Source organism: Phoxinus phoxinus (assembly GCF_949152265.1).
Source record: "Phoxinus phoxinus genome assembly, chromosome: 21".
Lineage (NCBI taxonomy): Eukaryota > Metazoa > Chordata > Actinopteri > Cypriniformes > Leuciscidae > Phoxinus > Phoxinus phoxinus.
In genome coordinates this window covers 17,038,848-17,063,137 of record NC_136896.1, presented here as the reverse complement: position 1 = coordinate 17,063,137, position 24,290 = coordinate 17,038,848, and the positions used below count along the sequence as shown (strand labels likewise).

At 38.6% G+C, this 24,290-nt stretch overlaps 5 protein-coding genes across 5 annotated transcripts; 4 read left to right on the top strand and 1 right to left on the bottom strand.

Moving 5' to 3' along the window:
• The first annotated feature begins 3,704 nt into the window (after positions 1-3,704).
• Positions 3,705-6,533, top strand: neurl2 (neuralized E3 ubiquitin protein ligase 2). The gene is made up of 2 exons (XM_079595611.1): positions 3,705-6,201; positions 6,288-6,533. The coding sequence occupies exons 1-2, from the start codon at positions 5,484-5,486 to the stop codon at positions 6,401-6,403; spliced, it is 834 nt and encodes a 277-aa protein (XP_079451737.1). The 5' UTR covers positions 3,705-5,483; the 3' UTR covers positions 6,404-6,533.
• A 1,118-nt stretch (positions 6,534-7,651) lies between these two features.
• Positions 7,652-8,917, top strand: msrb1b (methionine sulfoxide reductase B1b). The gene is made up of 4 exons (XM_079596101.1): positions 7,652-7,900; positions 8,116-8,258; positions 8,347-8,461; positions 8,587-8,917. The coding sequence occupies exons 1-4, from the start codon at positions 7,846-7,848 to the stop codon at positions 8,604-8,606; spliced, it is 333 nt and encodes a 110-aa protein (XP_079452227.1). The 5' UTR covers positions 7,652-7,845; the 3' UTR covers positions 8,607-8,917.
• An 801-nt stretch (positions 8,918-9,718) lies between these two features.
• meiob (meiosis specific with OB-fold) lies at positions 9,719-14,404 on the top strand. Its single transcript, XM_079596098.1, has 14 exons — positions 9,719-9,856; positions 10,148-10,221; positions 10,454-10,511; positions 10,593-10,724; positions 10,882-10,954; positions 11,057-11,252; positions 11,409-11,509; positions 11,600-11,652; positions 11,739-11,834; positions 11,945-12,043; positions 12,147-12,291; positions 13,414-13,600; positions 13,854-13,940; positions 14,026-14,404. Exons 2-14 carry the CDS (start codon positions 10,150-10,152, stop codon positions 14,128-14,130), a joined length of 1,404 nt encoding a protein of 467 aa, XP_079452224.1. The 5' UTR covers positions 9,719-9,856; positions 10,148-10,149; the 3' UTR covers positions 14,131-14,404.
• Positions 14,405-19,711, top strand: mlst8 (MTOR associated protein, LST8 homolog). Its single transcript, XM_079596099.1, has 9 exons — positions 14,405-14,568; positions 14,792-14,948; positions 15,879-15,930; positions 16,050-16,212; positions 16,292-16,367; positions 16,462-16,614; positions 17,004-17,128; positions 17,252-17,415; positions 18,979-19,711. The coding sequence occupies exons 2-9, from the start codon at positions 14,820-14,822 to the stop codon at positions 19,095-19,097; spliced, it is 981 nt and encodes a 326-aa protein (XP_079452225.1). The 5' UTR covers positions 14,405-14,568; positions 14,792-14,819; the 3' UTR covers positions 19,098-19,711.
• bricd5 (BRICHOS domain containing 5) lies at positions 19,651-24,242 on the bottom strand (the record flags this gene model as incomplete). The annotated part of the gene is made up of 6 exons (XM_079596100.1): positions 19,651-19,777; positions 21,217-21,370; positions 23,034-23,141; positions 23,219-23,365; positions 23,449-23,577; positions 24,189-24,242. 6 exons carry the CDS (start codon positions 24,240-24,242, stop codon positions 19,683-19,685), a joined length of 687 nt encoding a protein of 228 aa, XP_079452226.1. The 3' UTR covers positions 19,651-19,682.
• Positions 24,243-24,290: the final 48 nt, after the last annotated feature.

The window sequence follows — 24,290 nt, the reverse complement described above, 5'->3', positions numbered from 1 at the left end:
CAGTCACAGACACCACCGGCTCAGGAACTGGAACAGACACCACCGGCTCAGGAACTGCAACAGACACCACCGGCTCAGGAACTGCAACAGACACCACCGGCTCAGGAACTGCAACAGACTCCACCGGCTCAGGAACTGCAACAGACTCCACCGGCTCAGGAACTGCAACAGACACCACCGGCTCAGGAGCTGCAACAGACACCACCGGCTCAGGAACTGCAACAGACACCACCGGCTCAGGAACTGCAACAGACACCACCGGCTCAGGAACTGCAACAGACACCACCGGCTCAGGAACTGCAACAGACACCACCGGCTCAGGAACTGCAACAGACACCACCGGCTCAGGAACTGCAACAGACACCACCGGCTCAGGAACTGCAACAGACACCACCGGCTCAGGAACTGCAACAGACACCACCGGCTCAGGAACTGCAACAGACACCACCGGCTCAGGAACTGCAACAGACGCGGACACCGGCTCAGGAACTGCAACAGACGTGGACACCGGCTCAGGAACTGCAACAGACGCGGACACCGGCTCAGGAACAGACGCGGACACCGGCTCAGGAACAGACGCGGGCACCGGCTCAGGAACAGGCTCGGCAGGCGTGACGTGAAGCTCAGGCTCGGCGGGCGTGACGTGATGCTGGATCGGGGCCGGCAGGGCGAGCAGCTCGGGCGGGGCCGGCAGGGCGAGCAGCTCGGGCGGGGCCGGCAAGGCGAGCAGCTCAGGCGGGGCCGGCAGGGCGAGCAGCTCGGGCGGGGCCGGCAGGGCGAGCAGCTCGGGCGGGGCCGGCAGGGCGAGCAGCTCGGGCGGGGCCGGCAGAGCAGCATGCCTAACCGGCGCGTCAGGGATGGCAGTCACCTCTGGGATGGTCTCTGGGTTAAGAACCACTGGACGGTCCTTTGAAGAGGTCCTTCTCCTTCTCTTCCGTCTCCGGACCACCGGAATCGGAACCACCAGAACCGACTCAAGAGCAGACACTGGCTCCGGCTCTGGAACAGCAGACACTGGCTCCGGCTCTGGAACAGCAGACACTGGCTCCGGCTCTGGAACAGCAGACACTGGCTCCGGCTCTGGAACAGCAGACACTGGCTCCGGCTCTGGAACAGCAGACACTGGCTCCGGCTCTGGAACAGCAGACACTGGCTCCGGCTCTGGAACAGCAGACACTGGCTCCGGCTCTGGAACAGCAGACACTGGCTCCGGCTCTGGAACAGCAGACACTGGCATGTCCAGGATCCGAGCCAGACGCTCCAAATAGTCCATCATTGCCTTGGCGGCCCCACAAATGGGCATCTCTAGACCAGTCTCTGACTGGGCAGACGGGACGTGAACAGTCTCTCTGGGCAGACGGGACGTGAACAGTCTCTGACTGGGCAGACGGGACGTGAACAGTCTCTGACTGGGCAGACGGGACGTGAACAGTCTCTGACTGGGCAGACGGGACGTGAACAGTCTCTGACTGGGCAGACGGGACGTGAACAGTCTCTGACTGGGCAGACGGGACGTGAACAGTCTCTGACTGGGCAGACGGGACGTGAACAGTCTCTGACTGGGCAGACGGGACGTGAACCAACTCTGACTGAGCAGACGGGACGTGAACCAACTCTGACTGAGCAGACGGGACGTGAACCAACTCTGACTGGGCAGACGGGACGTGAACCAACTCTGACTGGGCAGACGGGACGTGAACCAACTCTGACTGGGCAGACGGGCTGTGTCTCCTCCGTCCATGATGGCGTCTCGGTGGCATCGAACTCACCATCTCTGGGGAATTTACCGTCTCCTCTACGAACCTGGTGGCTATGGTCTCCTCATTCCTTCTAGCACACATTGAAAAATAGGCCAACAAAGAAATTGAGGATCCTTCATCCTTTCCCGGAGGGAAAATCTCGCCACGCGGTATCCACATACCGACCGGATCCTTACTGCTGGATCTATTTGTGACGGAGTCCTTCTGTCACGAACACACACAGGAACAGGTAGATCCAATCGCAGTAGTTTATTTAAAGGGTAATCCGTACTCACAATCAGTCCAGGCAAGGGTCGAAATCAAAAAGGCAATCCAAAGAACACAAAACATACATGATAAACAGGAACGGAAGTGTGGGGACAATATACAAGGACTCCGTGACAAACACTGAAACTGACAGGGTATATATACACAAGTGCTGAAGGAGGTGACAAGAAACAGCTGAACACAATGAACACTAAGTGACAGACAGGATCATGGGAAATGTAGTGAGAATGTGGATGACACCGTGGGGAAGAGGACATCTAGTGGACACCAGGAATACACAAACCAGACACTGTGACAGGTTGGTTCTGACATTCCCAGTTTGTCCTGTGTTTATGTTTAGTCTGGTTTATTGTGAGCACATGGCTTGTCTTGTATTCCTTGTGCCATGTGCTCTCCTGTCTATTGTCTAGCCCCTCCCATCTCGTTACCTGATAATTGATTAATCTTCCCCACCTGCTTTGTTTGTTACCCTCATTTGTTTGCTCCCTAATTAGGCCTTGTCCACACGAACACGGGTATTTTTATAACCGTGACTTTTTTTTTTTTTTTACGCGGTTCACCCGTTCGTCCACACGGAAACGCAGTATCAGGTCACTGAAACCGAACATTTTTGAAAACCCCTGCCAGGGTGAGGATTTTCAGAAACGCCGGTTGCAGTGTTGTCGTGTAGACAGTAAAACCGGAGTTTTTGCCTTGCGACGTCAAAGTGTGCACCGTTATCCGCTGTGTTTGACGTCAGATTGTGCGCCACTGACGGCTTCTGATTGGCCAACGTGGCTTTACGGTTAGGGTTATATCGCCGCCTGCTGGTGTGTAATGCTCTTGACGGCGCTTGATAGCGTGTTTTTGCGTTTTCATGTAGACGGAGATTTTTTTAAAAACCAGGAGGAAAAACCATAGACAGTATATAAACTGGACACAGCGACCCCATAGGTTTCAACGGAGAGAAATGAAGTCAATTAGAAGCACTCACTTCCTGATCGCAAGGCGAACTGCGCAGGCTCAAACTGAGCTTGACGACGTAGATGTGACGTGAGCAACCTGTAGGTCTTCTAGTAGCGGTGCCGAGAGAAATCTGAATCATTCCCTTCCGAATCTCGCAGAGACGGAGAGCGTGGGTATTTGCTGTCCATGAGCTAGCAACGGGAGCAACTTTATCACTCTCTATGGGCTTCTCCCTTGACTTTATGCCTCCACGTCCTCCCGATTGCTTGCGAGCTTCTCTGCCTGTCCATACGGTAATTTTTCGACTTGTGCGACAGAGTCGCGCGGGTATGACGCAATCGTTAGCCTATTTTTACAAAAACTGCTTCTACGGGGCCATAACGTAAGATACAAGGTAATGGAGCCTTTTATACATTTTCGTGTTTCTTTAGAAATAAACAATGGACAAACGGTGTCTTTAAACGCCTCAGATGTAAAGTTATTCGCTGTCAAAGTGACGCCAAAATGAATGGGAGTCAATGGAATGCTAACAGCAGGTGGGGGTCCGCTAGCCAATGGCGGCGCCCAGGTCGGCTTCAATGTCTTTCGGAACACTGCCCCCCTGGGAAAAACTCTGGTTATAAAAATACCCATGTCCGTGTGGACATGGCCTTAGTCTCCCTGTGTTTGCAGTCCTGAGGCTGTGCTGGTTCGTTGTCTATGTTTCCCTCGTGTTTCATGTTCCCGCCTGAGACCGCTCTTGTTTTCCCTCTTGTGTAGGTTTGGCTTTGCCTTTTATTTACTTAATAAACATCCTTATTTCCACACTTGTATCCTCGCTTCACTTTTGACCATTCCGTGACAATAACAAATTGAGTTAAAGGCGTCCTTGATCATGATGTCACTTTTTTTTTTACTTTAGTTAGTGTGTAATGCTGCTGTTTAAGCATAAACAACATAGGGACTACAACGAGCTTCTTCCATGGTTGGTGACATCACAAACCCTAAAGTTCAGTAGCCCCGCCCACTGATTCGAGCACGACAAGTAACTATAGGTAAATAACAGACGTGGATCTAGTAACTAAGCGATAAACATGCCATTGAAGAGTGCAAAATGTTGTGCAGTGCCAGGTTGTGGAAAAAGTAGCTGCATTGGTTTTGCAGAGAGCCTGACATTAAAATACTATGCTGTGCCTTCTATATTGAATCCGAAAGGAACGGCGCAACACACTTACAGTAGGTGAGTGAAGTTTTTACTGTGTCACTATTGCTTCGTTACAGACTCTCACCAAAACTTCTCATTAGAATCAACTATTTGAATTTATTATAGTTAATAACACTTTTCACGATTAGTAAACCTTGAGAACTGTATGTCAAAACGTACAAAACGTTTTCAAGAGAATTCCACCTGTAAAGATGTTAGCCAATCACAGCAGTGGGCGTTTACACTGAAGTCTCACAGCAGACACACCCCTTAAAACAGGGTAGGAAAAATGCCTTTTATTTTTTAATTATTGTAAAAATCATACTAACATCATACTAACGTTTTAAGTGCACCCCAGGAAACATTATAAAATAATAAAATAATGACCCCTTTAAGGACCTATCATGTGGCGCCATCTAGAGTTTCATGACAGAACTTAGTAGTTTTTCAATAGCCTTACATTTTATTTAACATCATCCTGAAATTACCTTTGTTTGGACATGTGCAGAAAAAAAATAATATTAAATGATGGTGGAAATATTCTGAATATGTTAGCAGCTTATTTGCTGTCTGAATTTTAGAAACTAGCCTACTGTTTCCGGTTAGGGGAATCAGATTAATCCATTCATACTAACATACTGTAATCATAATATGACCACACCGATTGATATAAGAATATTCTTTAGCATGTGGACGAGGTAATTCAATCTGACTTTTTTTTATTTTTTTATCTCCCAGAATGCAGTGCAAAAAAGAACCTCACTAATATTTCTTTATCTCAGACTGTGCTGAGGTGCGGTAAAAGAGGACAATTTGGCCTAGATAAAAGATTTGTAACACTGTATTAGCACAGCTTTATCTGTACTGAGAAGATGTTATAAGATATACATGCAAGCTCACTTTGTACTTCCTTATGAAAACCTTCTTTTTTTTTTCTCTAACAAAAAAAAAAATCTGTAACAATTTGGAGAATTATTTTCAATGAGCAGTTCTAATCTGAAGGCTAAAACTCCTACCAGTCATTATTCTTCACTCAGCATATCTGACCAGCTATTTAAAACCCCCAATACCACATGCAGCAGGTCAAAAATAGTCTGCCTTCCAGGACTAGAAACTTCCCCAGGCCACAAGGATACCATGGTGGAGGTATATGCTAAAAAGACAAGGACTATGCCCAGAGAAGAGGAGAGCAAACACTGAGGATAATGTAAATATTCTGCTTGCGAAAGAGTGAGTGACACATTGTTTTATCTTCAGTGCATTTGTATTTTAGGCTTGGAAATTTTTTCACTTATCTTGTTTAATTTAACTTGTAAAGAACTGTCAAAATGGCAGCTTTTTTTGGTCAGTTTATGGAATTTAACTCAGTTCATGGGACAAATGTGAAACTAGACCCCTCAGGGACTCAGGCCACCCGAGTAGAAAGCTTTGCAAATGGCGTCTGCTTCAGTAAAGACCCTTTAAGCCCTGGCGAGATCTTTCTAGTGGAGATTGAAGAGAAAGAACTGGGTTGGTGTGGTCATTTAAGGATTGGACTTACTGCCCTTGACCCACGAACACTGGAAACTGTGCCAGAATACTCTCTGCCCGATCTTGTGGAAATGGGAGACAGCTGGGTGTTCGCAATAACAAGAAACCATAATAAAGTCATTGAGGATGAAGGAGAAGTAGAGGGTGGTGAACAGCCAAATATAGGTGATGAGGCAGGAAACAAGCCTAAAACATTTTTTACAGACACTCATCTGTGTGTAGAAAACATGAGCATACCAAGAGACAAGTTGGTGGGACGCAGTCGACCCGGGAGGTACAGTCACATCCTGGATGATCTGTACAAAACCAATGCTTTACCCCCAACTGCCCGTCGCAGTCGGATAGGGGTTGTCCACGTACCTAAGGGACAAGGGTATGGTGACATGCACATTATCATCAATGGTGAAGACATGGGAGCCTCTGCCAAGAAGATCCCCACCAATAAGCCGCTGTATGCTGTTGTGGATGTATTTGCAGCTACTAAATGTGTCCGGATTGTCCAGGTGGAATATGGCTGTAAGTTTCATTTTTACTTGCTAATATGGTTTGACATTATCGTATGACAGACTATAATGATTCCACTCTCCGCCCCTGTGTTTTAGTTTCTTCATTGCAGACGCTCTGCCGAAAGACAATTCAGAAACACATCATTCACAGAATGGCTTTGGACTGGTTGGAACTTCCGGAGTTACTCAAACACTATTGCAAATATGAGTGAGCAAAACCTAAACATCTGGGTAGATGCAGCAAAGACTTTTAAGCCAGAGTCGCTAGACAGTTTTTCCTCTCCCTTTTGAACACAAGAAACATGTCATCTGAACAATTTAATAAATGTTCTTCAAACTCAAGCTTTGTTTACATGCAAATTATTACATCAAGAGTGGCATGAGCACATATGTTGCTAAAACTTGATAATTCTACTCATTTTCAATAATTTCAATTAGTAGCTATATTTGGTAGGCTACTGTGATATGTTTTATGATTTTAAATATATATATATATATATATAAAGAAAACATTATGTACAATTTTGAATAAGAATAAGAAATATGATATATAATGAAAATCATTTATATTATATATAATGAAGAGATATTTATGATGATTCACTATTTCTACTTTTGTAGGTCACTTTTCATTTGTAGTCTTCAACTTTTATATCCTAAACTGTTATTTAAAAAAAAAAAAAATCCATTGGATGTTGTTTAAGAACATTCCATGGAACATTTCAGCATTCGTTATTTAGCCTGCTATAACTTTATTATTAATTGATATAAAAAGTATAATTTATACCTGTATTCATACAAATATTAATTTATATAGCCTATGTATCCTTAGTACAATTGTGTCTGGACATTTCTTTTATGTTTGTAAAATGCTCATTTAAAAAGTATTTTCTTTGTTGTTGTTTTTTTTAAATGAGATAAATGCTAAATACTTACATTTTCACTTGTGGCCTCAGATTTTGGACCCCATATATTTTTTTAATAATATATATGAACATTCAATGCAACATTTCATAGTATTCTATTAAAACGTATTATCATTATTTTATTTTATTAATCATTTTAATTAAATAAAGTATACGTTTTTGCATATTGAGGTAGCACTTTACAATAAGGTCACATTTGTTAACATTAGTTTTAATGTATTAACTAACATACTAACAATGAGCAATACATTTGTTATAGTATTTATTAATCTTTGTTAATGTTAGTTCATAAAAATACAGTCGTTCATTATTTGTTCATGTTAGTTCACAATGCATTGACTAATGTTAAAAAATACAACTTTTGATTTGAATAATTGAGTAAATGTTGAATTTAACATTAACTAAGATTAATTAATGCTGTAGAAGTATTGTTCATTCTTAGTTCATGTTAACTAAAGTAGTTAATTATTGCTAACTAATGAAAACTTATTGTAAAGTGTTACCCATATTTCTTTATCAAACAATAATTGTACCACGTAGATTTGAGTGTTGGTTGATCTGCACTGACACCTAGCGGTTCTTTGGAGAAAGTTCAACCGAGCAGTTTTGTAATGGTCACGTGACCGGAACGTTGTTGTCGTCGTTGTTTAGTCAATTTCTAGCTTGTCCTCGTACTTGATCTGCACATAAATTCGCTGTTTGATTTATCTGTTGATCTCTGGCAAACAATGTCATTTTGTTCATTTTTCGGGAAGGAGTTGTATAAAGATCATTTCAAACCCGGTAAGTATTTTTTTTTCTAATTCATTATTTAACCTGCTCCCTTTACATTTAGGAGGATTATGATGTAACGTTAACTGTTAATAAATTGGATGAACGAACTGATGCAGCGACAGTCCCTTTACTATTTGCAGTACTACTCTATAGCTAAGAAAACTAAATGTTTGTGTTATGTTAATGTAAAAAGACCATTTTCCTGATTTATTGTTTCTCTGCAGGTATATATGTTTGTTCCCAATGTGGACATCCACTCTTTTCAAGCAGATCCAAATATGCCCATTCCACCCCTTGGCCTGCCTTCACAGACACCATCCGGGAGGACAGTGTAACTAAAATGATGGAGTCATTAACAGCCTTCAAGGTCAGATCAGATTAAAAACATTAGTTCCTATTTAAAGACACCACAAATATGTTCATATGTGTTCATACATTTTAACATGCATGTGCAGGTTCTGTGTGGCAAGTGTGGTAATGGACTAGGCCATGAGTTTCTGAATGATGGGCCGGAGGAGGGCTTATCACGTTTTTGAATATTCAGTCACTCGCTTAAGTTTGTCCCAAAAGGTAAGTTATCACCACCACCAGCAAATGTCATTTTCTATATAATGTGGTGGTATAATATGGCTTTATACTTATTTACATAACTAAGTAACCACTTGAATTCATCCTCAAACTTTTTTTCTCATCAGATAAGGTTGATAAACACTAAGCGAAGTGATTGTCCATGCTGATGAGGCTGCTGTTGCTTGCACACTGGTAACCGGATGTTCAGCTCATGAAGTGGACAAGGAGAAGCCTCGGATTCGGGGTCCTGTTCACAGATATATTATGACCGTCCCGGAAACTACAGAGACTAATGTATTTGATATATTTTTATACTAGTCTACATAAGCTAATATGAACATGTTAAAGATTTCTCATGAATGAAAGAAAATACTTGCGGTACTGATAAAACCAGTCTGTATTTGCTGATGTAAAATGTTAACTGTAAATCTTCAATAAAGCAATTTACGTGTCATTATCTCTAGATTATTATTAGGCCTATTATCATAGCTACTATTAACAACAATAAAATACTTTTTAACATTATAATAACCTTATATATATATATATATATATATATATATATACACATACATATATATACATACATATATATATATGTGTGTGTGTAAGTGGCCCCTGATTGATGGCGTTAATGGGAAGACTAATTCTGAAGCAAATAAACATAATAAAAATAACTCATAATAAAAATTGAAATGGCCCAAAAACATGGCGACTGGGTTTTTTTTAGTAAGCAATCAGCTTGAGGAAATTTAAGGTACATCTTCGTGTTTGTGACCAGCAGTGATTACTGAGTTTTGATTGATAAAATATTTATGATTGATAAACTATTAAAAAGTACAACTGAACATCAGTTCACAATGAAAATTTAGGATAAATTGTTACTGCCTTTAGTTATTTTGGAATAAGTGTAAAAACACTATAACTTGATGACATTTATACTTGGTTTTAATAAATGGAACATTAATACATTCATAAAATACAAAATAGAATTGTATTTGGTTTCTTTCATGTTTTTTTTCTGATAGTGTAATATTTATTTAACCAAAAAAAATTGACATTAAGTGAACCACTGCACACCACTACTAACACACCACTGCACACCACTAACGTGTGTGTGTTTCAACCGAATTGTTTATCCGAAATCTTATTGGTTTATTGATTCCTGCTGCATGAATTGTCTTTGTATTTTGAATTAAAACAATTATTTTTGTTTCATTTGTTGTTGTTGTTTTTAAATATTATCAGCAGTGACATCCATAGACTGTAGGTGACATCATGTCTTGAACCGCCAAAGTGACGCTGCTCCGCTCGCGCTCCAGAAGAAACGGTCACATTTCGTCATAGCTCGGAGTCGAGAGAGAGACCGTTCATTCTTCGCGCGCCCTTGACTTTGTAAGAACGAAGAGTGATTTTCCACGAAGCTTAACGTTAACCAATAATAACAATTTGATTGATTGATTAATTAAAGTGTATTTTAATTATATAACGAGTTATAGGTTACAAATGAAGTAACAATTAGCAGCGAGACTCGTTTACTGCTACCTCAGCGTTAGTTCGTCAGGTCAATAAGAATGTTGCTAGCTTTTTTTCTTTCTTTTTTTGATAACTCTAATTTACTAGTTGGATATTACTTATTGTAATTACAGTCATGAGTGTTTTTACGTTGTGTCACTGTTGTTACAGAGATGAAAATGACGTACGCTCCAGTACAACTATATGTGCCAATATGTGACCTAAACATAAACATCACACACTCGGTGAGAACTTATTGAGGCAAATATCAGAAGACTTATTCTTGAGTGCCTGGTTATGGTGGTAAACTAATTTTAATGAAAAAGTTGGCGAATTACATATTATAATTATTTATATCTGTTTATTCTATGCTCCTTAGTTTTGTGTTGAGTAATCGCTTTTAACAAATTGACCTTTTAATGCCTGTAAGGAATGTTTTTAATTAAAAAAATAAGGCCTTTTTTGTTCATTTTCCAGAAAGTGGTTGGAGTAATAATTGGGAAATCTGATTCAAGAGGATTTCCAGACAGGAAAAGTTGGTTACATTACAAATATCTTTTCTGTTTTCATTTTATTATATTAATTTTTTTTTAACAGTCTTTCCTTTTGATTTCAGATGTTGGCTCTGAAAGGTTCACATTCAGCTTCACCGTAAAAGATTCACCAGAACATTTTATCAACGTGTCTGCATGGGGAAACGAGGAATACATCCAAGGACTGAGCAGTCGCTTTCAGATTGGGGATTGTGGTGAGATTTAGCAGTAGTAATCATTCATTTTAGATGTCACATTCTTGTGTTAATAAAACTAACTACTAATAATAGATGAAATACAAAAAAAACGTATAATAATAGATAAACTACATTGAACTGAAACTGTGAGCCAAAATAGCATCTTCTGTTTTAGTTGCAATTGAAAATCCCCTCGTTGTGACCAAAGACTATGAGAAAGAAGAAAGATTTTGCCCTTCAACTCCCAGGTAAAATTAAAAAAAGAGGATAAAAAAAAAATCACATCTAACTAATAAATATTCTGTATCATGCTGTATTTGTAAGTGATGCATAACCATATTTCATCTCAGTACCTACAGGCTGTTGGTAACAGAGACTCACTCAAGCATTAGAATATGCTCAGATTTAGAAACGGAGGCCAGGATTTTGCCGCTATTCCACATCCCAATTAAAGACCCAAGGGACTTCTATTCATTGGGAGACATTACAGCAAATGGACAGAGTCTGGATGGACACATTATTAACATTCTTGCAGCTTTGCAGTCGGTTAGATTCCAACAATATACTGTCAGCCCTTCTCACGGATGTCAGGGAAGTTAACATACCCTGACATCAGTGGCTGGTGGGCAATAAAAAAAAAGCAATTTTCCACCCTGCTGATGTAAAGATCATTTTCAGTGATTGAGATTTTGTCATCCAAAGGTTGGAGAGGAGAAATTCTTCTCAAAATCTGATGGGCGCAAAGGACAGAGGCTAGAAATAAAGCTCTTTGATGACACTGGGACATCATTTCCTTTAGTGTGGTGAGTAAAATTACATTAATTCAGTTTGGTTTTTAAAATTAACAGCAAACATCAACTAAAAAAAGTGATTTAATTTTTTTTTTCATCCAGTTGGGATAAAGAAACCATTCGGCTGGTACAAACACTGACACAAAAAGAAACAGGTAATATGTTTATTTGTCTGTTTATTTTCCAATTGCAATTTCTAATATGCGAGGAATTGAATTAATTGTACTTATTTTTTCCCCAGTGCTGTTTATTGCAGATGCTCGCATCACCTTTGACAGTTTTCGTAGTTGTATGGTCGCAACAGCGACCTCAAAAACAATCATAACCGTCAACCCTGGTAGTGATGTGACATGCTAGTTTAAAGAATCTATTTAAAAACGTACTATTGTAATGTTTTAACAATCTGACTATCGTTAAAATCCTTATATTCTTTCAATTGCATTGTAGATACAGCAGAAGCCAACCAGCTGTACACGTGTATAAGGGAACTGTTAGAAGCCGGAGGACTGGATGACCAAGACATGCTCTCGGGTGATGATGTGCCATGTAAGTCGCTTGATCTATATACATCTAGACCTCTACATCAACAATGCAGTATGTGTAGCTCATAGTGTAACACACAGTAATACTGTATCCTTACATTTCTCAGTGGATTCCATTAGTGATGTTCTGACTGTGAACCAACTCAAAGCCAGAAGTCAAGAACATGCTGATGTCTTTCATTGCATAACATATGGATTCATCACAACTCTTGATCTTAGTTCCTCCATCTCCAAAGTCATTCGCATGAAATGGTAAGTGTGCAATGCTTTGCCAGTGTTGTGCAATGACCTAATCTGGGTCCCCACGCATCCTGGAAAATGAGAGAAAATGTAAAATCTCCTGTTTTCCTTTAGCCGAGAATGAAGAGTTTATTGCTCCCTGAAACAATTACCGTTAGTAGCAGAAAGTGCTGTGTTCAGGGACGCTGAGATTTGACACGTGAGAGAAGTATTTTGAATGGTCTCATATCGTCCCTTGCATCAGTTAGCTAATGTTATTAACTGTTAAAATGATTGCTGCAAATGTCAACCGATAAGCAGCTACCTAACCTTAACATTTCATTTGTTAACTTATTAACTAATAATTTTTATGCATAATATAAGGCAGAGGTCAGATGGCAACCTACAGCAGTGACACAGACTGTTTTATTTAGTTCTGATTGTTGTCAAAAAATACTTTGGTACTATTTCTATACTGAAATTTAAAAAAATGGTCCCGACTGATAGCTGACTATAGAGCATCAAAGGTTTCTGTGTTTTTTACAGCATTAAGCATTGTAGCCAATGTTGAGCACATGAACATCAATAAGAGGTGTTTAAGAAGTTAATTAGAATCCTCTCAATAGTGCTCTAGATTATAAAGGGTTAGTTTGTACAACCCTGACTGGTTTATTAACTTTTAACTAGATTATAAAGGGTTAGTTGCACAACTACGGGTTAGTACATAACCCATTCACCATTTTAATAAAAGTTTCATTTTTCACGCTGCTAAGTACACACTGCAAAGTTTCAGGAGGGACAGCCATTTTTGAATGTGGGAATGGCTTTAATTGATTGGAAATTAATTGGCTTTTATTGAAAAAGTTAATTTTTCCAATATTTTTTTGCTATGGTATTGAAATTGGTTTCGAGAATCATTTGTCATACTGTATAATTAAAAAAATATTAAATAACTGATTTTATAGTGAAGTCATGGCTATAAACTGTATGTCTTTTAAAGACTTAAAATAAATATATTACTTTAGTGCCTGATCCTTGTCTATTATTGCCGCCGTAGTGAAATTGAAAATGTCCTATAAAATGATCACTGAAAAAGAGTGGTAACCATGCCTAATGTTCACAAACCTGAGTTTTAATTAATAATTTCTCCACTAGTGCCAAATGCAAATTTCGAATCAATGAGGAGATTCAGACGTGCTCCAATGATGCGTGTCCAAATCAAGGACAACCGCTCCAGGCCACTAAAGGCTTTGATCTGCTGCTGGACATCAGTGATCATACTGGGACTTTGCAGTCGTGCAACTTGGCAGGAACAATGGCTGAGAAAACCCTGGGCTGTAAAGTGAGTGCATCTAATACTTGCATTAATGCTGGTCAAGACTCTGTAAATGTATCATCTCACCTTAACTTTTACAACTATTTTGTCTCTGATAAAAACCTTTGTGCATTGATACCAAAACCCTTGGGTTCATTAACTTGACCTGCGTATAATAATATATAAACATTTAAACAAACTATGTAAATAATATATTATAGAATGTGTATGTCTGTGCGTACTGTAAAGAATAAAAGTCAAATATATTTTTTCGTGCCAGACGGAAGCGTTTTTGTGTCTGTCGGAGTCTGAAAGGACAAGTCTGCAGTGGAAGTTCCTTCTGGAGAGATGCAAAATATATCTAAAGGTTAATCATGTTGTTGACCATTTGCCACTTTATTTTCAATATTGAATATTTAAGGATGTCATTTAATCTTCTTTTTAAATTGTAGGTTCTTCCATCTCCTAAAAGCAGAAGTGGAATGAGGGCAAGGATTTTGTCATGTGCACTCGCTGACCCCGTTGAAGTGAAGCAAAACCTTGCCTCTGTGGTTTGATGCTGTTTTGCAACAAAGCGACAGCATGGTTCCTCATGTGAAATCAAATAAACTATAGGCCAACTTGTATTCAATTCACTTTGGTTCAAATGCATATAGTGACTAATAATATATGTATTTTTGACATTTTGCTGCAATGTCGCATTTGATTTCATTTTTGTATTGTAACTGGTCTATACATTAATTAACTTGATGTATGTTTCTTTGCATGTTCGTTTCAAACTAATTTAATTTGCTCAAATGCTTTAACTAATAAAAACAATGAATACTGAGCATCGCTGCCTCGGAACCTTTTATTTAATAATTGTTTCTGGGAGGACTGGTTTGGAGGGAGCGCCTCTTAGGTTTGACATTAGTAAATAATGTTAATTTCGCTGTTGAGATCATAGTTTTATTACATTTATCTAATCGAATTTCTAGTGCATTGTTCGCCCTCAGGTAAGAACATTGTCTCTTTCTTTTTTTCTAATCAAGTTTGTCCAATTGCATATTTCAAAGAGCTAAAAACAATGTCAAGCTATCACAACAGATTGTTCTCTTGATCTTGTTGCCAACCTAAACAGAAACAAGTAACCTTACATTAAAACGTATCGAGGTATATTCGTGAAATATTCGTGAATTTTTAACTGCCACAGCTAAAACGAGTCATTCTCCTGCGAAGTTGTGGTTAGGTCTGGATTGAGTTCATCATGAATGTGAATCAAGGCACCGTGGGCAGTGATCCGGTGATTCTCGCCACTGCTGGTTATGATCACACCGTGAGATTCTGGCAGGCTCACAGCGGCATCTGCACAAGGACCGTCCAGCACCAGGACTCTGTATCCTTCACCAACAACAGCGCTCACTTTCATGACTACGCTTCTTAACACACTTAAGAACACTTTTAAAAGGGTCACTATGTATTAATGTCAAAATAGAAGTTTTGGTAACACTTTTTTTAGTGTCCTTGTTGTTACATGTACTTACTGTAGTACTAACAGCAAATTATGCGTAACTAACCTAAGTTACCTAACCCAAACCTATTCCCAACCACAACCATTTAGTAAGAACATATTGTTAATTAATATTACTTATATAATTACATATAAGTATTATACAAGTACATATAATTACATGCTAACAAAGTCACCCTAAAATAAAGTGTAAAGCATGTTTTAATAATCTTTGGTTGTGCTTTACAATTATTTTAAAGTGTTGACTACAAACAGCACATGTAAAGTACTTGATTATAATTGTAGTGCGTTGTTCAGTATTAGTATACTATAATTGAATTGTACAAAATTGTAACTTCTCATTACAAATGTGTAATTACAAATCTATTTAAATAGATGACATATAATTTCAATAGAAATAACAGTTAATTTCAACATAAAATAAGTGTATTTTATTCATCATAAATGTCTGTAAGTACATACACTAACCATATTTGAAAATCAATAGATGTAATTATGAAATGACATAAAAATGTACTTTAGTCCTACCTAAGTGGGTCAAAAAGTGTACACTGCAGATTCATCTTATTGCATTTAATAAAAATGTAACATATTATAAATTTTCATTTAATTGCAAAGAACATGTGACTAAGTTTATTAAGACATTAAATTCACTTTGCACCCAAGTCATTTTTTGTAAAGTATAATTTTTCTGCAATAGCCTAAGTACTACGTGTACTTTCCAACGTGTACTTCTTTTTCACAAGGGACTGCTGGTACAAAATATACTTTAAAGATGCTTAACTCAAACACCAGCAGGTAAATTCTCTTGAAGTAACGCCTGACAGAAGCATGATTGCTGCTGCTGGTAAGTTCAGCATGTACCTCATTACGTATACAACTACAAATAGTGCCAACTGTTTTTGTTTTTCTTTTGTTCTTATACTTGTGCAGATTTCACACTGTACTTTTGTTCTTGCATTTCAGGTTATCAACACATACGCATGTATGACTTAAACTCAAATAATCCAAACCCTGTGATCAATTACGACGGTGTCAGCAAGAACATCACGTCTGTCGGCTTCCACGAGGACGGTCGGTGGATGTACACGGGTGGGGAAGACTGCATGGCTCGCATCTGGGACCTGAGGTAGCGAAAGCTTTCTGCCGTATGTATAAAGTCTGTTTTGAGATGTTTTAAGTGCTACTTAAGTACTGTTTTCATTCAGGTCAAGAAACCTACAGTGCCAAAGGATATTTCAAGTCAATGCACCTATTAATTGTGTGTGTCTTCATCCCAATCAGGTCAGTTGGATAATATTTCATTATCTGCTGCTGATGCTCACAATCAAACCAGTCGAAAAAACAAGTCAATTTTCTCGAATTGTATTTGCTTTAGGCTGAATTAATCGTTGGGGACCAAAGTGGTGTTATCCATATCTGGGATTTGAAAACAGACCACAATGAACAGCTCATCCCAGAGCCAGATGTGTCCGTCAATTCAGTCCACATCGATCCTGATGCCAGTTATATGGCTGCAGTCAACAGCTCGGTCAGTAACCAATAACAGTCCTTAAAGGGATAGTTCGCCCAAAAATTAAAACTCTTTCATCATTTACTCACTCACATGTCGCTCCAAACGCATAAGACTTACATGTATCTTTGAATGAACGAAAATAGACAGAATGTCTATCCACCCAAAACTCAGATTCTTCAAAATATTTATAAAGAGATTGTAAAATAAATCTTTAATATCTCTTTATGAACCTTTTGAACTGGCAGAGATTTTGGTGAATAGTCCTCATTGGAACGACATGAGGGTGAGTAAATAACAACTTTCCCATTAAACCGTCGTGCTAATGTGTACTGCATATATTCATATTATATCTGAACCGTTTAGTTGAGGTTGGTCAGATTTGGTTTATTTGTCTTTCACTGTAGGGCAATTGTTATGTGTGGAATTTGGCTGGAGGAATAGGTGATGAGGTGACACAACTGATACCCAAGACCAAGATCCCAGCCCACAAGCGCTACTCGTTACGCTGCAAATTCAGCCCAGACTCCACGTGAGTGTCTTGCAAAACACTAATCTGAGGAACAATGGCAGAACAGTGAAAAATGTAAATTGTTGATTCTTGTTTACAACTACTATACAAATCAATGCATCATTTTTTTTGTCTCTTTACTAGATTACTGGCCACATGCTCTGCTGACCAGACCTGTAAAATTTGGAGGACCTCCAACTTTTCTCTAATGACAGAGTTGAGCATTAAGAGTAACAACCCTGGAGAGACGTCCCGAGGTTGGATGTGGGATTGTGCCTTCTCTGGCGATTCACAGTACATAGTTACAGGTGAACACACGCTTTACTTTACAGTCCTGTTCTGCATATATATACGATGTACTTATTTTAGTAAACTGGATAATAACTAGGAACTGGTCCTGAAACTACCCCTAAACCTAATCCTAACCAATGTAGTTGGTATGGTTAGGTTTAAGGGTGTAAGGGTGTCAACCGTGTGATTGCAGATGTTACTAAATAAATTAATTACAGATTTAATTACATGCAGGTATTTTTTAAATACAAGCACAATGTAACAACATGTTTGTACACAATAAGTGCATTATATCAAACTATTCATTTAAATGTTAGTACAGAGTACTTTAACCCCCAGTTTCACAGACTAGGTTTAAGGCTTGTCCCCGACTAAAATGCATTTTTTTAACTGAATGCAACTTGTACTGACGTATCTTAAAATATGTCAGTGTCATTGTTTAGTCTCCAGATGCACACCAGTAATGTTTTTTTTTCTAAGCCATGTTAATAAAAGCTACTTTAATGTCCTAATTGAACTAAGGCCTAATCCTGACCTAATCTAAGCCCTGTCCGTGAAACCAGACCTTAATATAAAGTGGCTCCAACAACGACAAAGCAACTATTGCAAATCCATTTTTTCTTCGTGTCAGAAGTACCACAAGCACTTTAAGTACGTCAACAAATGGGAGGAAGCCTAATTTTACTGTGAGGAATATGTCGTGTCGCGCCACATCCAGTGTAGACAGCATCAGTACTGATTATAATGGCTTTTTCCGCGTCGCGTCGTGCCGTTCGTGTCTGGTGTAGACACAATATAAGAGATTATTTTGTGTTGTTGTTTTGATTTGGTTCTTGTTTGGCTTGTTTTTAGTTTTTTTTTGGTGTTGTATTCTGTCATGAAGAATGTTACACATAAAAATACTTCATGCCAATTATTCTGGTCAGTGTGTCAGAAGTGTACTTCCTGTTTCTTAATGTTTGTTGCCTCATTGAGCATAAATAATTGCCAGCCTTTTGCAATAGTTGCGTATGCGTCCTGAGTGAGAAAACTGGATCTCAGCATCATTGAGCCTCTGTAAGGTGAACTCAAACGGGGCAGATCTTGCTGGGAAACCAAAGAACTTACAAGACCTGGCGTCAGTTGCATAATCTTAGCCACCATGTTCACCATTTTATGTAACTGACTAAAAAGTTAGAACGAGTTTTGAAGAAAAAAATTTGATCATTTAAATTAAATAAGTTTATGCAAACTCGTTTTAGTAAATCTTGGCCACATTGTACTAATTAGTTCCCTCACTTTGATTTATTTAAAACAAGGGAATTCATTGTTACAACACGGCCACGATTTAGGAAAACAAGCAAATTATTATATCGTAACAAGGGAACAAATTAGTAAAACGTGCTTGAGTATGAGTAAGTCGTTGGAACGAATTCTTAATTCGTGACTTCGTTATACATTTTTTTCCTGCATGTCGTGTGTTCTCCATGCATCAGGACAGTGCTAAATAAATAAAAATTCAAATGTTTTTAATTTTTCTTTCACAACTGTATGTTGCCCTGCTTATATGTTAATTGTTGTGTATTGTTGTGTATTTTCAGCGTCCTCTGATAACCTGGCACGTCTGTGGTGTGTGGAGACCGGAGAGATCAAACGGGAGTACAGCGGCCATCAGAAGGCTGTCGTGTGTTTGGCCTTCAATGACAGTGTCCTTGGATAGTATACCTGGATCTATGTACCATCCTCATGGTATTAAATGGACTTGTTGCATTAAAGATAACCCTCAATGGCTATGATGATGAAGACAGAAAAAAACTCTCAAAATGTTGTATCCGTATCATTGCTAATTCAAATGTATGGTAGGATACATATGCTTTGTTGCATATACCCAGTATTTGTATGCATCCACACATTTTGTCAATAGATTTGACAGTAACACAATCCAAATACATTTAGATTTTGATTATTATCCAGACATGACTGAATGATTCCCTTCTTGAATTAAAATATATGAGTGACTGAACACAATGGTGCTTTATTGTAGACCAGCAGTGTTTTCCATTACTCGTCTGCATCAGGTTACAGTCTTTGAGCCAAGTCATGTTCAAACCACTGCAGAAATGGGGCTAAATACAAGAGAAGGTGAAGATAAGGATTTATCAGATAACATGACAAGATGGTTCTGGCTTCGTTGCCAGATTGGCATTAAATATGGCATTTGTTTAGTTTCCAGTTGCTCTCTCTCATCGATGTCAACACGTTTGTTTGTTTGCCTGGCGTGTGCTGGTACACTGGTACAGGAATGTCACTCTGGCAGGTAGTAGAAACACACAGAAACGCAAATGTTGCTGGGGAAGCAGATGTCGATGCAGAAGTAAATAAGTCTTTGTTTCCCGGGACCTTCAGGAAAAAAAAAGGAAAGAAATCTCAAGGTTCTTATTTCTATAGATGTGCCGATGACAATCATAATCAATGTCCTGTTCCTTGTTCATGGTCTGCTGGTTGTCACTCTTAAAAGGTCACAACTCCATCTAACTGGACTACTGGATCAGGTTTCTGCCACACTGCGCTCTTTATAGAGAAACCCAGCTTGTTAAATGTCTTCTGTACATTTCTTGTCACAAAAATCAATTGATACAATGTTTTATTTAAAAGTAGAATTGACAGTACAATTTTTAGCTTAGTACAGCATTTGTGGTATTGATTACCACTCAAATTTATTTTCTCCTTTTCTTTAATTTTTAAAAAAAATCTGGGTTACCAATGGAAATGAATGGGGCCAGTTTGTAAATGACAAAGTACTCACTGTTTCAATAGTATAGCAACAAAATATAAACTTTGATTTTTAACATGATTTCAGTGTAAATCAAATAAATCCATTTTCTACCTTTCCTGTGAAGTTATACCCAAATTTACAACTTTCTCGCCATGGGAACGTAACACCTAAAACCCTAAAACAACCATAAAAAGGTTAGTAATATGTTTTAAAACGAATGCGGGTTTAATGTAAGGGTTTATGGCCTGGTTTTAGAGACAGGGCTTAGAATAAGCCAGGATTAGCGCTTCGGTTCAATTCAGGACAGTAGCTTTAATAAACATGCTTAGAAAATCAACATTACTGGTGGGTGTGCATGTTGAGACAAAACAAAAGCACCGACATATTTTAAGATATATCAGTGCAAGTTGCTTTCAGTTCAAACATCTCAAACATGCATTTCCTTGTCTGTTAATGTCTAACATTATATTCACTATATTTCTGCTATTAAATCATCGAAAACATTGGCCACTTCCACTGTACATGCTTCACTGTAACCTCGATTTTTGCCTAAAAAAAGTTTTTTTTTGTTTTTTTTTTGGTAATCAACATTATGCCACAAATGCCGTCATTTGATTGTTTTTTTTTTTTTTTTTTTTTGAAAGGCTTCCATTTATTTGATCAAAAATACAGTCATAAAATGTAATACTGTGAGATGTTATCACAATTTAAAACAACTGTTTTCTATTTTAAAATGTAATTTATCCCTGTGATGGCAAAGCTGAATTTCAATGTGAGTGGCGTGTCGGTTGTAGAGAACCTGCTCCTGCTTTGGTGTGCACATAGCAAAGGAAGTAAAGGGGAGAGAGATACAGAGGAGAATTCCCCCAAAAAAGAGATTCCCACACAGAGAAAAAATGTCAGAATATGTTTCTGACCAGTCTTGAGTGTCACATGATCCTTCAGAAATCATTCTAATATGCTGATTTGATGCTCAAGAAACATTATTATCTATATTGAAAACAGTTGTGCTGCCTAATATTTCTTGTGGAAACTGTTCTTTGATTGTGTGACATAATCTTACCATCAGATCTTCTAGTCCAGTACACAGAGGCCTGCTGACAGAGGGACTGAAGAGGTTCTTGAAGGGTGGAAGCTTCAACACGACTGCCGGGCAGCACTCCCAAAAACTCGGTGTGTTTTTCAGTCTGATTTCCCACCACCCAGACCTGACGAACCTGTGAGAATCATCACATATCTCACCGTATATCATTGCAGGGTAAATTATCCTCTAATGCTGTGATGCCGACTCACCATATTGTTCCTGTGTGAACGCATACGCTGTATAACTCCTAAATGTATAATTGTGTCTTAAGGGGTTTAAGTGTTTCCTCTAGTACAAAAGCCATTTGTAATTACACCACTTACTCCACTGAGAGATCAGATAGACACTTGTTAAAGCGGAGTGATGCTTGAGCGAGCCTGATACGAGCAGTTTATGCCTCTCAATAGCTCATTGTGCACCAAAAATTGGAAATCTTGTTCAAATAAAGGCTATTGACCACGGATTGGGTTTCCAAAAAGTTTTCTAATGGCTTTAATCAAACGCAATGATGCAAGAATCTCAACCGAGACCAAAGTTTTAAGTGGTCAGCGATACTTATCGGTTCAACAACCCATGCCATTCTGCACAGATCATAACCCAGCGCATGAATCTTGTTAAGTGCTGAGAGAAGTGTGTCCAGCGCAGGTCTCTGCTCTGTTTGCGGACGGGAGCTCTGTCTTTCCAGTAGTGACTTATAAGAGGAAAAAGCCAACAGAGTGGCCATTGTGCACCCTGTGGTCCTATCCTGTAACGCGATCCAGCCAAGGTGGATCAGATGGTCTGTGGAATTCGGACTCGGCTACACTAAAACCCTCCTGAGCTGGTGCGGTCCATTACTCCCTTTCTGGAGTCACGGAGGAGAAAGCAGCCAAAAGTGCTCTCTAATCTTCCCAAGAGCACTGGGGTGGAGCTGCGTTCAAGTGTCAGTCAATTTGCCAGCCAGCTTTACGTTTAAATGGCATATAGGGTCTTAGCTGCTGAATGTGATCCGGTTAAATACACCGTAGCAGTTGACATTCTCATTCATGCGGTAAAAATACGAGACTCGACAATGTATTCATGTGATGGCAAAGCTGAATTTTCAGCAGCCATTGCTCTTCAGTGTCACATGATCCTTCAGAAACCATTCTGCAGATTTGGTGCTCAATAAACATTTCTTATTATTATCAATATTGAAAAAAGTTGCGATGCCGAGTATTTTTTGTGGAAACCGTCATACTGTCTTTTTTCAGGATTCTTTGATGAATAGAAAGTTTTTAAAAGAACGCTTTTGAAACATTATAAAAGTCTTTACTTTCACTTTTGATCAGTTTAATAGACCTTACTGACCCCAAGCTTTTAAACGATTGTGTAAAATATTTGAAATATCATGCAAAAGTTCATTTATTTCAGTAATTCAACTTAAAAGGTGAAACTAATATATTATATAGACTCATGCAAAGTGAGATATTTCAAGCCTTTATTTGTTATAATTTTGATGGTTATGGCTTACAGCTTATGAAAACCCCAAATTCAAATTTACAATATTGTGAAAAGGTTTTCATAAGCTGTAAGCCATAATCATCAAAATTATAACAAATAAAGGCTTGAAATATCTCACTTTGCATGTAATGAGTCTATATAATAGTTTCACCTTTTAAGTTGAATTACTGAAATAAATTAACTTTTGCACAATATTCAAATTTTTCCAGTTTCACCTGTAAATATATATATATATTCCATATTTAATAGAATGTATTTTTGCAGGTTAACTTCAGATCTTTTGGTCTGGCACAAAACAAGCAGAAATCCTTTACCTGTTGCTCCGACTTGTTTAGTTGAGATTGCACATTCTCGTAATCCAAACTTTCCATCCGGCGAAGAAAGCAGCTGTCTTGGTTGTCAGGTTTATAGCATACCAACCCCTGAGGAAGAGAGATAGGGAAATGTAACCGAGCTTTAGAGGAAAAGCCTAATCTGTGCAGAAAGAAAAGAGCCTTACATGTCTCATGTCAAAAATCACCGTGGAGGTGTAGTTGACATGGGAAGTCACAGAGTAGGTCACTACACTGTTGTGCTTGTCAATCAAAGCCGTCTGATTGATCAAGTCACCCATGTGATCGGGAATTCTGACGACCTGCAGGGAAGACTGTGTGGGAAAAGGGTTTTTCAGAGCTACCGTGTTTAATAAAGCTTGAAAATGTTCACATTTTGAAATGCTCGGACTCTTACTTGTGTCTTATGCTGAAGCCCTAGATGTGCCGTCACACTGAGAGCAATGATAACAATGAGCAGCATGGCAGTGAGACTGCACCAGAGAACTTTGTGAGGAACCCTGGAGGAGCTGATGGGACCACAGTGCTAGGAAATCCAAACACACATTCATCTCCCTCCGAGTAACATTTAAGGCCATTGCACATTCACATTAAAGAATATTTATGGTTTGTACACATAAATAAGCAAGACATAAAACAGAGCTAAGCAAAACACAAACTGACATATTTGTGCTACACTCTTAAAAATAAAAAAATCCAAAAGGTTGGTTTTGCAGTGATGCAACGGAAGGACCATTTTTTACTTAGAGTTAAGAACATCTTAATAATCGAAATAACCATTTTTCACATACTGTAAAAAAAAATTTATGATTTATCACAAAACATTTTTTTTTTGTAAAATTTACTTAGATAATTTATGTGGTTCAGATAACCTAATATTTTGAGTATCTATTGATTAAACCAATCTCTTTCATTGTATTATATTTTTATTTTTATTTCAATGGACTTAAAATTGAAAGGTTATTTACTTTTTTTAAGTTAAACCAACAATATATATTTTTTACAGTCTATTAAAAAAAATGCACACTGGAAAGGTTCCATTGTTGCTAAAGAACAATAAAATAACTTATTTTTAACTTAAGAGTGAAGCATGTTTTCTGCTAATGGAAACAGCAATGTAACCACATGAACTCTCACCATGCTCTGTGGGTCCTCCAGACCGGCTTCTGAATGCTTCCAGCACCTCACCATTCTGCCCTGTTTTACTTCTCCTCACGGTACCTGTCTTACTCTTTTCTG